We start from the raw sequence: 13,674 nt of genomic DNA, 5'->3' as shown, positions 1-13,674 counted from the left end.
TGGGGGTGGGAGGGTGGGGAATTAGAGGATTTCAATAACCCGCCTTGGGGTAGAGGGATTCTAGATTCTGTCTCTTGCTGCAGGGGAGAATGAGGGTGACAGGAGAGCAGGACAAGGACAGAGGAAACCTTTGCTTTTAAGGCTGCTTCTGAAGCGTGCACTTTGGGATATTATTTTCTTCATCCCAACATTCCCTGCTCTGAAACTTACAAAAGAAGTGTCACAATCTAGAACTTGGGTGGTGGATTGATTGTCTCATAAGCCACTGAATCTGTCTCTCGATTCTGAGAATAGGCCAGTCCAGTTAAACAGTTAGAGGTAGTGTCTCGTTTTAGGGAGAGGTATTGCACGTGGGTGTCTGCCAGTCAGGCCTCTATCTAGTGTGAGCAGTCAGATATTCAGTAAGAGGCATTTCTGTGGAAACAAAAGAAAACCAACGTTAATGTTTAGAATAAATTACAAACTCAGTTTTGGGGGCTGCCATTATATTCTGAGTTCTGATCATCTCTTTAGACTGTTGACTCTTCAGTTGACTTATGATTTGCATGTCAGTTCTTTTTTAGTGATTTAGATTAACATAAATTTCTCCCCCCAAAAGCTATTTTGGACAACAGTAACTCTGTCCTCTCCCCTGTCCTCACTCTGGGCTCTTCTTCCTCCATGACTAGGCATCGTTCAGCAACTCAGGATTCTGGGAGGGTCCCTTTCACAGTGGGTGGAAGTTGTGCAGAATCTGCTGGGGGTGGGACAGGGTAGGCGTGGCGGGCCTACAACTTTTGAAGCCAAAGTTTCCTGGTGCAAATTTTCAGCTGGGATGCATTAGCTTACCAGTTCAGAAACCTCAAATGAGGGCAGTTCATCCGACTGCTGTTTTCCGCGTAACTTGAGAATCCTTGAGCTAAGGTATTCCTTCTATTTTTACTTCCTTAAATTATCCTGGCATAGATATGTTTGCTATTTCCAAGTTTTGTTTAAGTACTATATCTTCAACCCTATCTGAAACCCTAAGGGAGGTTGTTTCTTAGTTGCGTTGTCTGATGTCTTCAGAGTGACATACGTCTTAGAGACACGGGGTGCTGTCCAGAAAGTTGGGTTTACTTGAAGAACAAACAAGTGCTGTGTGACTGACTGTCCTGCTCTGCCTGTTGGCACTTCTTATAAGAAACTTAGCTATGGATTTGTTGCTATTTATCTGGTAGCTCTTCAGTGATGTGTAGACCAGCTTTTCCCAAATGGTTCAAAGTCCAAACTTTTACCTTGTCTTCAGCATTACTGTGCTTGCAGCTTGGTGTCCTAAAAAATGACCAGTGGTGTGTTCCTCCTCCTTGGAATCAGTTGCTCCATTCCATAAACAAAGTGAAAGTGCTCTGTTGGTCCTTCATCGAATTGCCCAGGCCTCTCCTTGGATGGATCTTTATTATGTATTTGGATTTCATGTGGCCTCTTCTTCAAAGGGAGCAGCAGTCTCAGTAATGAGCTTCATATGCTTGCAGCTCTTATCAGGGTAGAACACCTGACACACACACACACACACACACACACACACACACAGGTGCACACGCACATGTGCACACGCACACACATTTTTTTTTTCTATGGTTTGTCTCAAGACCCAGTTCCTTCATTTACTATTTTTTTTTTTTTTTTTTTTTTTTTTTTTTTTTTTTTAGCTCTGAGGATATTTGGGACTTAAGTTTCTGGGAAGTTTATTTCCTTTTTCATACTCTGCTCTTGTAAGTAAAGGTAACTTATATAGCTCAGACATAATGTAGAAGCATAGATTTTTAGACCTGGAAGAAACCCTAGAGACTTTCTAATCCAGTTTTCAGACATTGTGTTTAGTTGTGGTACCTGTTCTTCAAGTTAAATTTAACCAGAAGCCTTGAAGGATGACTGATAAAATCAGAGCTGCAATTAGTAGTGTGTGTGGGTGTCAGTTCCAATCGAAGCCTGCTAATCCACAGATGAGGAGCCTAAGAACCAGGACTAAGTGGCTTAGCCAGCATTTCCAGGTAGTGCATGGTGTACAGCCAGGATAAGAAATCGAGTTCCTTTCAATAGAAAGCACATGAGTGGTTGCCGGGACCATGGGCCACGGGGAGGGAGTGGATAGCAAAGGGACACAAGGGAACTTTTTTAGGTGATAGAAATGTTTATATCATGATCATGGTGTGTTGACTTGATTGTGTATATTTGTCAAAACTCATCGAATTATACGGTGAAAATTGGTAAATTTTATTTTGTATAAATTATGCCTCGAAAAACTGACTAAAAGAAAAAAGTGGATGAAAAGTTGTAAGGGGTGTCCCAAAACACATTCAGGTGTTTTATTGGCAGAAAGGGGAATAACATTTTCTCTGCTTGTCAATTTGTTGTAATTATATAAAATGATTCTTTCAAAAATATACAAAGAAAAGAAAAAAATCACGTTCACTTAATTCCAGACTAGATTGGTCTAGTCTGTTTTTCTGGTTGGTGGATTTTTCCATACTTTGTACTCATCGCTGCTGTCATACCAAGAGTCTGCAAACCTTTTCTGTGAAGGGCCAGATAGTAAATATTTCAGGCTTTGTGTGCCATGAGATCTCTGTCTTAGCTACTCAACTCTGCTGCTGCAGCACAGAAGCAGCCAGAGATAATACATACGTGAAAGAGTTGTGGCCATGTCCCAGGAAAACTTTACTTAAGGAACGGGCCGTGGGCTGGATATGACCTATGAGCTGTATTTACCAACCTGTGAGTGATACTTTCATTACTTTTGGAGAAACTCAGCCAAGTGGGCATTCTCTGCATTCTCACCAGTAGGCTGGGTTTTATAGGAAGGTGGGACTATAGAGAGGTTTGGGGGAGGACGGACCCTCAAGGGCTTGAGATGATATGCTAAGCCAATGGACTTGGATCTGTAAAGGATAGGATGGTTTTGCTCAGATGGAATTTTAGAGGACAAATTAAGGGGAAGAAGGGACTGAGCATGGCAGCCAGTTTCTAGATTATCGTAGAGGCTTGGGCGAGAGATAAGCCCTCATCCTTCCCATGTTTAGCTGCAACAGTGACCATGGGAAGGAGAGGATGTAGTGAAGGGATACTTGGTAGGTACAATTGATAGTACTTGAATACCCAGTCCTTGGGGATGAAGGATGTGAAGGGGAAGAGGAAGCCTCCAAGTTCGTGGCTTAGAAAACTCTGTAAACCCCAGGGTCATTGACCAAAATCAGAAAAACAGGAGAGAGGCAGGCTTGATGAGAAAGAAGAGTTCAGGTTGGGATGCGTTGAGTTTAGATTAGAGAGCACAGTTTGGTAGCCTTCACTGTGTACTCTGCAGACTATTGATTTTTGATTATGCTTTTCCACAAGTAAATAATCTGTAAAGACACACCCACAATAAGCAGAGATTTATCTAGAAGTAATATGTACATTCTACTGTACTTGCATGTATGTTATAATATATAACATAAAAATAGACTTTTTCAAAAGATAAGACAAAGAAGAATAGTTTAAAAATCACAAGGCAGTTATGTACTTAGGGTGTGATCCTTCGTTAACATTAGGGGACGTGACACCACATTTCAAGTACTTCTTTACCGGTCTGATCATCACAGATTGGAAATACCAATTCTACCATTTTTGGTAGTTTATGCTTGTATTATCTTCAAAGTATAGTTTATATTGCAAGAATCTCTTAAGGACTCTGTCTATATTATGAGAACTAGTTGAATTAAAAGTAGATAATAAACTGCATTACAGCATAATAGGCTAAAAATGAGCCTTTTGGGGTTTTAGTCCCCTCCTATTTCTCAGTATAAGGGTCTTTGGGTACCTTATAGTACATAGTACACAGGACGTCTGACTTCACAACTCCGTGACAGCGCTAGGGTCAGTGGTATATTGAATATTAGTAAAGCTGAGATTGTTTCTTACATTTTTGGATAAAATAATATAAGTTCCTGTGTTTTCTTTCCATGTTCAATAGAAAACCTTGTGTGTTTTCCCCACTAGACCACTGGTGCAGAGTTTGGTTAAGTCCTTGCTAGTCAATAAGATTTTTTTTCCAGAGAACAAGACAGATGATCCTGAGATGAAACTAGCTACTCTAAAATTTAAGGGGCAAATGTAGGGGGACAGGCCAATGAAGGAGAGAGAGGTGTGGGGGCAGGCAAGGAGGGAGGAGAAGATTTCTGGAATGAAAAAGTTGACAACACCATCAAAACACTGTTAAGGACAGCAGAAGCAAGGACTGCAAATTATCTATCAGACTGACAATTAGTGGGTCCTTGAAAACCAGTGCAGAGCAGCTTCCATGGAGTGGTAGGGACAGGAGCCAGAAGGCATGAGTTTAGCCAACAGAAGGTCAGGGAGCCTAGACGTTAGGAGCTGATTGATTGCTCTTGAGAAATTTGGTGATAAAGAGTTGATATGACAGGGAGAGGAGTATTCTTTTTCTTTTTTATTTAGATGGAGGGTTGGGGAAGCTGTTGAAGAGATGGGAGGCTGAAAATGCAAAAATCAGTGAGGATAAATTAGGTCCTAGGGAAGTGGGAGGGAGTGGGTTTGAAAATATAAAATGAGGACTTTGGAATGGGAGGAGAAAATAATCTTAATTTGCCACTGAAGTATGTAGGTGAGTTCATGTTATGTAGCAGGAAGATTCCAATTTCTGGAAGTCTTGGGGTAGGTGGGGTAGGCGAATATAGGGGACTTGAGGAAGGTTGGACATAGTCACTGTGTGGAATTAGGGGGGTGACCAAAAAGAGACAGACTTCAAGCAGTATTTAGTGCCGGACTGAGATTAGACAGCATCTCTTAGACTGGTGTCAGTACTCCCGCCTGTCACTTATTATTTGTTTAGGGGCTCTTCGATGGGAGTATAAAACTGCCACAAGGTGTGTTGGTCAGATTAAGGGATAACTGCTTAGTCCCATAGGTTCTTTTCTTTGGAGTCTGACTACAGACTCCAAACATAGAGGAAAAAAGAAAGAAAAAGTGAGCTTTGCATGCTACCGCTTGTCCTCCTGAGATCTGTGAATGAAGGTAGATCCTGATCCAAGGAACAGAGGTCGTGGCTGTGGTTTCTCCACTCAGAACAATTACAGAATATTCCGATGGGAGGTAGAGAATGGGGTTGTTCCAATAGCTTGCAGCCTTCTGAGGAAACTGGGTCCTTCCACGTCCAGGGGGAGGAACATGCTTCCGTGGGTCCCTCAGCAGATACAAAGGCTGGGTGCGTGCCCTTTTGTCTTAGGCTGCCTCTGGGAAGGGGCTCTTGGGGCCCCCCACTCCCGTTCCTAGAGGTACTGACTGGAGTTTTGACTCGCTGAGAAAGGTCAGTCAGTCATGGGCCTGTCCAACCAGGCAAAAAGAATTCATCAATCCTTTAAAATTATATAGCTAAAAGTCAGAACACCCTGTGTTTCAAACAAGGTATTATTGTTTAAACTCAAAATGCTGTATTTAAGTCAGTTTTATCAGCTAGTTTTAAAATTAAGGCCTACAGATATCAGCAAAACAACAAGAGTGACAAAAGAAAGTCATTTAAAGTTATATCATTGAGTGACTCACCTCCTGAAAGGGCACTCAGTTGTGCTACCAATATACCACCCTTCTGAATTTCAGTGTGCTCTGAAATCAGCTTTGTTCCATTAGTCATATTATGTTCACACAGGAGCCAGAACATATTGAGCTTCAGTTTGAAACCTGACTTTTTATTCTTAGCAAGATGTCATGTTTGAGGGAATTTGTAATATACTGGACAGGGTGTCAGCAAGTTGGGAAGGCCGAAGAGCTTCAGTGTCAGGTCTGTACCATTTAGTGTGTTGGGAATTCTGAGAATATTGTAATTAGTGTAAAATACACGACCCAAGCCTTGTTTCCTTTCCTCTGGTTCAGATCATCAAAAACTGACCCTTGTCTTTTCGCGGCAGAGGCATGTCCCCAGTAGAGTGCCTTGGGTGTGGTATTGCTCCATAAACTTTGTTGAATTAAATTGAATTTGTGTGCATCTGTGATGATTCTCCTAGTTGAAGAATGCAGTCTACTCAAATCCTGTTGGAATAAATCTTTAGCATTCTCTGTCACTTGTGCCCCTTGGAAGTTCTGAATAAGATGGGAGGCTACTAGCTTTAGTTAATCCAGTTTCTGAATGAAAACAAAACAAATTACCCTCTGGTTAAAACATGCGTTAGTGGTCAAAGGAGTCATATGAAATGCTGTAAAAGCCACTCTGGGCCCACCGTATTTGGAGAATCAGAGCATCTGCAGACTGAGCCTGGTAGGCCAGAAGCATAGCTACCAAAGGGCGGCTGCGTGGTACTTTCCACTGAAGTCATGATGGACTGTTTGCATTCTGGGGCCTACTGAATGATCTGGTTTTAGTCTTGTACAGAAATAAGAAGAGAATATCCCTAGATTGTTTTACATTGGGACATTTACTCTGACTTCTTAATCTTCATGTACATAATCCTTTCCACATTTGGGGGAGATTAATTAATAAAAATCCATTCTTCGTACAAGGCAAGTATCTTGTCAGAGACTGGCACTGAGAGGTTTGGGGTTTAATTTTGTTTATATTTTTCTTTATGTGGAAATGACCTCCTTTAATCTTCAAACATCAAAACTTACAGCAAATACCTGTAACTGATGTCACAATCACGTTTCTTTATCTTTAGTTAGTGTTAGTTACTGACTTACATCAGAAAATAAAAGCAGCTTGCATTGGAAAATAAAAGCACTTTTGTGCATTGGTGTAACATTAATATTTACCTGAAGTTCTCTTTCTTTATGTGTTCATTTGTTTATTTCACAAATATTAATTAAGCACCAGTAAAGATCTGCTATTTCCCAGTGGAATAAGCAATGAACAAAATGAATTCTCTGCTGTTATGGCGCTTCAGTTCTGATATAAATCATAAAACATTTTTAGGTGAAACCAGTGATTATTGCAGGCTTCCAAATTTGGGAACACTTTCCAGGGAAGATCATAACATGGGCTGTTGAGATGTTGTTTTATCTCCATTAAACTCTGTTCTAGAGGGGCCACTAAGCATTTGGTAGTTTCTGTGTCTCTCTAGCAACTTTTATTCTGAACACTTAGAAAATGATGGACGTGGATAAATCACATTTTTAAAAAAAATTTAACAAAATTTATAGAGTATTTTCTATGTGCTCCATAGTGTTTTAAGCTCTTTAAAAATATTAACATTTAGTTTTCATTACAATTCTACATACCGGGAAGTATCAGTCTCCCTGCTTTACAAATGAGGCAACGAGTGACTCGCCCTGGGTTACCCAGTTGGTAGGAAGGGGTCTCGGGCACCTGACCACTGCCCCGCTGCTTTCTACATCTGGGGTGAGAGATCTGTTTTTTTCCTTCTTGCATTTAGCATTTCTTTTAAATTTAGGTTTATTTACAGACAGATTCAGTGACAGTGGAGGAAGTCTGGGCCCTCCCATTCTATGGGTGCCTCTCCTTTTCAATCATGATTCTTTCACAATGAGTTATGTGTTTCATTTAATTTGTGTGGAATTTGTTTAATCTAATTTTACTTAATTTTGTGTTTGTCTTGTTCCTGCTAGACTTTCTGTCAGTTCCTTGAAGCAGGAAACTGGCAAATAGGTACATTTGACAAATAAGTAAAAGATGTGGATTATTGCAAATTCTAAAACTATTAGATCAGTTTACTTGAAATGAAGGATTTCCTCCTTTGTGGGACTGTGTAATAGTTTAATTTAGCTGTTTATAAGTGTTTAATTGTATTCTAAACAATAGGATAACTGGACAATAGGTCATAATGTATTGGAAAAATAGACCTCTGGGGGCAATACTATTTAAAATCTAGCATATTCAATGTATGTGTACCTAGAGGGGAAAGTGTCTAAGCCACAACAGATTCTGTTTCTTATATAGGTAGCCACATGGTGTTTCTACCCGATAGTTCTCCTGCATCTCAGGGAACTTTTGATTATTTGAGGTTACATTGCGTGTAGTACCTCAAGGAGATCCTGGTCCATTTCTCAGGGACCTGTTCTTCAGTTCTCACTTTCTGATCATTTGCAAACTGCACCTGATTGAGAACCTTCCTCAGACGTCCTATCTCAACCTTCTTTTTGTGCCCTAAAATATTTCCTTAATGCTCTAAAGCTACTTCTGAGATCCTATTTCTTCAGTGAATTTTTTAGTTAATTAAAAGAGAAATCTGGCTTCATCTTTATTTCTCCTTATCACACAGGAATGAAGTTTAACGAACATCCATTGTACATGATTTTTTTTTTACTTTAATTTTAATGGACTAAAATTTATTCCACACGTGAAAACTATTGTGAGTCTCTTGGTTTTATGCTTGTATTTTGAGCAACGAATGAGCTTGCTTAGCTCAGTCAACATCAATTTCAATTCCACTGGTCACGGGACCTTGTTTACTTTAAGAAAAAGTTCATCACATGTGGATGAATATGAAATAAAATGTTATTTGGTTTGCTCGGGTTGCATTAACAGAGTACCATAGACTGGGTGGCTGAAACAACAGAAATTAATTTTATCGCAGTTCTGGAGGCTGGAAGTCTGGAATCAAGGCGTGGGCAGGGTTGGCTTCTTTGGAGCCTCTTTTGCTGGTTTGTACATGGGCATCTTTCCCCTGTATTTTTGCGTGGTCTTCTCTCTGTGCATATCTGTGTCTTAAACTCCTCTTCTTATAAGGACCCCAGTCATATGGATTGAGCCCCCACCAATGATGTCATTTTAACATAAGTACCTCTTTAAAGACTCTCTCCAAATACATTCTGAGGTACTAGGGGTTGGGACTTCAACATATGAGTGTGGAGAGGGGACACGATTCAGGCACAACAGATTTAAATGTGTAACGTAATTGTTCTAAACTTTTATGACAAATTGAAACAAAAATTCTTTTTAAAGCTTCAAAGGAGGCCAGCGAAGACAATATCTTGAAGGAGGGGAATATGGAGGGTCTGGTCGTGATCTGGCTTAGAACTGGCTAAGTGATTTAGGGTAAAATTTATAGTAATTCATTTTTCAAATGTCTGCACTTTCCCAGCTTTTTACATTCAGTGAGATCTGAAGAATCTTTTAAGTACCTCTAAGATTCTGTGATTCTATTTTAATAACAGTTTTGTAATTAGACCTCACTGCTGATTTAGGTAAATGCCTGGAGAAGAATTTTTATAATCCTATGTTATAATCCTGTTTTGCCAAGGAAAATGCAAAAGAGCGAGGCTGTGTCCAACAGACCTTGATTTGAATTTGAGCTCTTCTGTATCAAGCAGGAGGAAATGGCTGTACAAATCCTTCTCTTGGCATCTTACCAGGTATGTGATTGTGAATGGGTTACACATCCTCCATCTTACCAGCTACGTGACTGTGGACAGGTTATGTGTCCTCTATAAACCTTACTTTCTTCACCCATAAAGTGGGAACAGAGTAGTTAGGAGGCTCTCCTCCAGTCCTGTCTCTGTCACTGTTGCCTGCTGCAGGTAGATACTGCCCCTCTGCAGACAGCTGACTCTGGGTGACTTGGTGCTGTGACAGCCTTTGCAGTCCAGGTGTGGCACTGGTCTCCATCCGCTGCCTGCCCCTCACATGCCATGGAGGCCACTTGCAGCTCGAGGTTGAGTGGAGCTGGGTTTGTATCAATGTCTCCAAACCCACTTGCTGTGGGATAGAGCCCTTCTGCTGGACACATGTCACTTCAGGGAGCATGGGCTGGTTCCAAGTGGTTACCATAAAATTAATTTTTTCTTACTTCCTATTCCTATATTTGCTGGTCCCAAATGGTTATCAGAAAACTCCTTTTCCTATATCTTATTACCAGGAGGCAAATGGTGAAAGTTTGTGGGACAGAGATGTAGTTTAGCCGCACACATCAGATTTCAAGATCCATGGGCTGCAGTATTGCCAAAAGTAAGCGCTGGACCTTGTGTCTACTTTTGAGCCTAGAGAAGTACCCACATTTTACGGCTTTTGTGAGGGTTAAATGCAATAAGTGTGTGTGTGTGTGTGTGTGTGTGTGTGTGTTGGGGTGGGGGATAGCACCATGCTTTCCACATGCTTCATTCTGTTAAATTGGGTGCTTATCTTTTGTGTTGGGATTGAATTTATGTAAATCTAGTCTTTAAAACCCTAAGGTGACTTTTTTTGTTTTTTTGATGGCTGGCTGGTACAGGGATCTGAACCCCTTGACCTTGGTGTTATAACACTGTGGTCTAACCAATGGAGCTAACTGGCCAGCCCCCACTAAGGTGACTTTTAGCACTAGGCTTGAATAGATCAATTGATTCAGGGTAAAATTTTGTTCTGGTAAAACCATTAAAACAAGTTGACCAGAGAGTTCTCTGTACAGGAATAAAGATTCCCAAGTTCAGTTTGGCTTACCCACTTTAGTCATTGTAGAAGAGCATTAAAATATGACATTCTTGGCTGTAGTATTTGAGCTGGAATAATTCCCATGAATTAATCCATTTAACATTGCTTTTCTCTGGTACCACTGCTGATACTTCCTCTTTTAGACTCTGTATTCATCAGAACTTTTTCAGTTGCAAGGGACAGAAACTGAACACAAACAAGCTTAAGCTAAAAAGAGAATTCATTTAAATTTAAGTGAGAAATTCTAGGGGTATAAGTATGTTTAAGCAGCGTTAGATCCAAGGGCATATAAGATATTATCAGAACATTTTCTCTCTCTCTCAATTGGATTTATCCTTGGAAAACTGATCAGAAAAATGACTGCCAGTATTGGCAAGGTTGTATCCTATGACTTCCAGTTGGAAAGGAAGAGCTTCTCTCTGCTTGTGTTATATATCAAATATCAGGGAAGATTTGATTGGTTCTGCTCGAGTCACACAGCCATCCTTTGCACCCATGACTGGCTGGTGTATAGAGTATTGTGGCCACCCTGGCCGTGTGCCACCACTGTGGCAAAAGCATCTTGATTAGCAAGCCCACTGGGATTACATGGGACGGGAGAGGGATGGTGTCCCAAAGGAAGGGTTGCTTAGCAAACAGATGACATATGTCTGGTACACATAACTAGCATTTCAAATCAGCAGAGGTTTAGTGTTTATTCCTTTAGTTTACAGGGAATGGGAAGGCAACTATTATAAAATTGTGCCAGATCCATTTGAGAATTTTGAACTCCACATTCAAAAAACCTGTTTGAAATGAGAAGATGTCATGTATTGCCCATCAGGTGGAATATACATTATATAGTCAGTCAAATAGTGGCAGCGTAATTGATGATTGCTGAGGTTGATTTCAATGTGGGTAATGTAAGTGAGGTTGATTGAAACGTGGGGATAAAGGAACAAAATAACAATGATTGACTTTTGTTCTTTTGGTAGGGTTGGATGACTGCCTGCAGCAGTATGTCCACAAGTTTGAACGGGAGAAGATAAACGGAGAGCAGCTGCTGCAGATTTCCCATCAGGATCTTGAGGAGCTTGGGGTCACACGGATCGGACACCAGGAGCTTGTGTTGGAGGCTGTTGACCTTCTCTGTGCACTGGTTAGTTCAGAAAAAGGTGGTCTGTACCGTGATGGTGTTCTTCAGAACCTCATTTTCTTAAATCCTAATTGTTTGTGATTTAACGTATCATCATTTTCTTAACGATCCATTGAAGTGAAGCACGAGTTAAAGATAACATAAGAAGGGAAGAAAATAAATCATCTTCTACATTAGGGGTTGGTAAACTATGGCCTTCCAGTTAAATCTGGCCCACTATTTTTGTAAATAAAGTTTTATTGGAGCCCAGCTGTACCCATTCATTTATACGTGTCTGTGGCTGCTTTTGTGTTACAGTGACAGAGTTGAGTAGTTGTAACAGGGACCATCTGGTCCCCTGAAGCTCAAAATATTTACTATTTTGCCCTTTACAGAAAAAGGTAGCCTTTTACAGAAAATGTCTGTATTAGTCTTATTTTCTTATCTTTTATAAAGAATAAAAAGATGAAGATAGTCCTGAATGAAAATGTCATCTTCGTAATTAAAATGAGAAATGGGTTCTGGTTTTCATGTCTGTTTTTCTTTCTATAAAAAGCATTTGAATTTCATAGATATTTGTGATATTTCAATAATCACAAATTGTGAAATTTATGATATTTCAGATGTTAGTGCTTGAAATAATCTATGAAATGGTAGCTAGATGGGAAAAAGATGTGAACTTCATTACATTTTGCAGATGATTGAGCTTTGGCTGTAATGTGAGTTAAATCCTGCTGGGTCCTGATACTTGCATTACACCTGTGGCTGCATGGGGAGCTCCTTCAGGTGTGGGCTAACAACACCTGTAAGGGCATTTTGTTTGCAAACTTGTCGGCATAGGTGGGATTCAAGTCTGCCCGTCATGGTGCCGTGCTAAGCATGCAGTTTACTTAACTGCCAGGACTTGGACCAACTCTGCAGCATTCAAGCTGGGTTAGTAATGCTCTGAACCCGAGCCAGGGGCATATACAATTACATCACTGAGAATGGTGGGAAAGAATGCACTGCCGATTCTTTTGCCATTGCTGGTCTGCGTTCCGTTGATTATATAACACTTGCTGCATTGTGCGTATTCTTCTTCTTAAAATGGACAGAGACTTGTCTTCTGCTCTGAGATGCGCTGCTCTTGTTTAGGAAAGTAATGGGGAAATTATTTGTGGTTGATAAATGAGCTGCCACAAGGGAGATGCTTTGGCCAAGTGGTCTGAGCACTGGCCCGGGAGGCAGGATTTTTGCATTCTAATCCTGGCTCTGTGACATGCTACTCCCTCTGTGACCTCTGGGGAAAGGCTGGCATCTGTTTTCTCCATCTGTACAGTAACACTCACCTTAGATGTGGCCGTGTGCTAATGTGTAAGTGGTTTGCACTGCCGAGAAGATGATGTCTGAGCATCCTGTTTATTATTAAAACTGGAGGTTTCTCATATTGTCAAACATGTTTGAGTTTCCTCCTGTACTCTCTGGGAACATGGCTTTTTGGTCTTTTCTGCTAAATGTTCTGCAAATTTGAATTGTTTCTTTCATTTTGCAGTAATACTTTGAGGACAGGTAAATTACTTGGAAATCCACAGTGTGGGAAATGAAGAGGCATGTTGCACAAATCAAGCGGGATGAGACACAGAACGGCTGCCTCTGGCATTCTCTGTGCTTTTTCCTCTTCCTTATGTCTTAAAATATTAGACAAAAAATGAACAAAGCTGGACAAATGCCAGAACCTAAAGCTGTGTTTTATCTTCTACAATTTCCTTCTAATTTCCTTTGTAGACCAAGCTTTGACCTCAGATTCATTCTGGGCCTGTTCTGTGCAACAGAGCGCCTCTGACTGCATTGAACAGGGGGCTGGGGGGGGGGCACTTGAGGGGTCACAAATGAATGTGCCTTTTCTGGGCTGGGGAGCGTTTTAGTAGTTTTAGTAAAATATCTTTAGCCTTGATATAATTTCCTTTTAAAATATTCTTATTATATTTCATGTTCTAATAATACTATTTAATCCACTTAGACCATATAGATCTTCAGATATATAAAATGGTGATAACTTTTTCTTTCAACAATCCATCGCCTGAGCAGTTAGTGTATAATTGCAGTTGGCCCTTGTGTTTATAAAAGAGGTTGTTGGGCCGGCCCGGTGGTGCACTGGAGAGTGCGCCGCTTGGGAGTGTGGCGGCGCTCCTGCCGAGGGTTCGGATCCCAT

At 40.7% G+C, this 13,674-nt stretch overlaps 1 protein-coding gene across 1 annotated transcript in view; it reads left to right on the top strand.

The window, feature by feature from the left end:
- Positions 1–13,674, top strand: part of LOC103607405 (connector enhancer of kinase suppressor of ras 3-like) — a gene marked incomplete at its 3' end in the record, with an annotated part of 77,200 nt that overhangs the window by 58,572 nt on the left and 4,954 nt on the right. The window contains exon 3 of the mRNA XM_008591911.1: positions 11,344–11,507. Coding sequence (XP_008590133.1) covers positions 11,344–11,507 — 164 coding nt within the window. The remainder of the gene's footprint in view (positions 1–11,343; positions 11,508–13,674) is intronic.

The sequence above is a fragment of the Galeopterus variegatus genome, unplaced genomic scaffold (assembly GCF_000696425.1).
Source record: "Galeopterus variegatus unplaced genomic scaffold, G_variegatus-3.0.2 Scaffold7398, whole genome shotgun sequence".
NCBI lineage: Eukaryota > Metazoa > Chordata > Mammalia > Dermoptera > Cynocephalidae > Galeopterus > Galeopterus variegatus.
The sequence above is the reverse complement of the archived record's forward strand: the minus strand, read 5'-3'. Positions and strand labels throughout refer to the sequence as shown.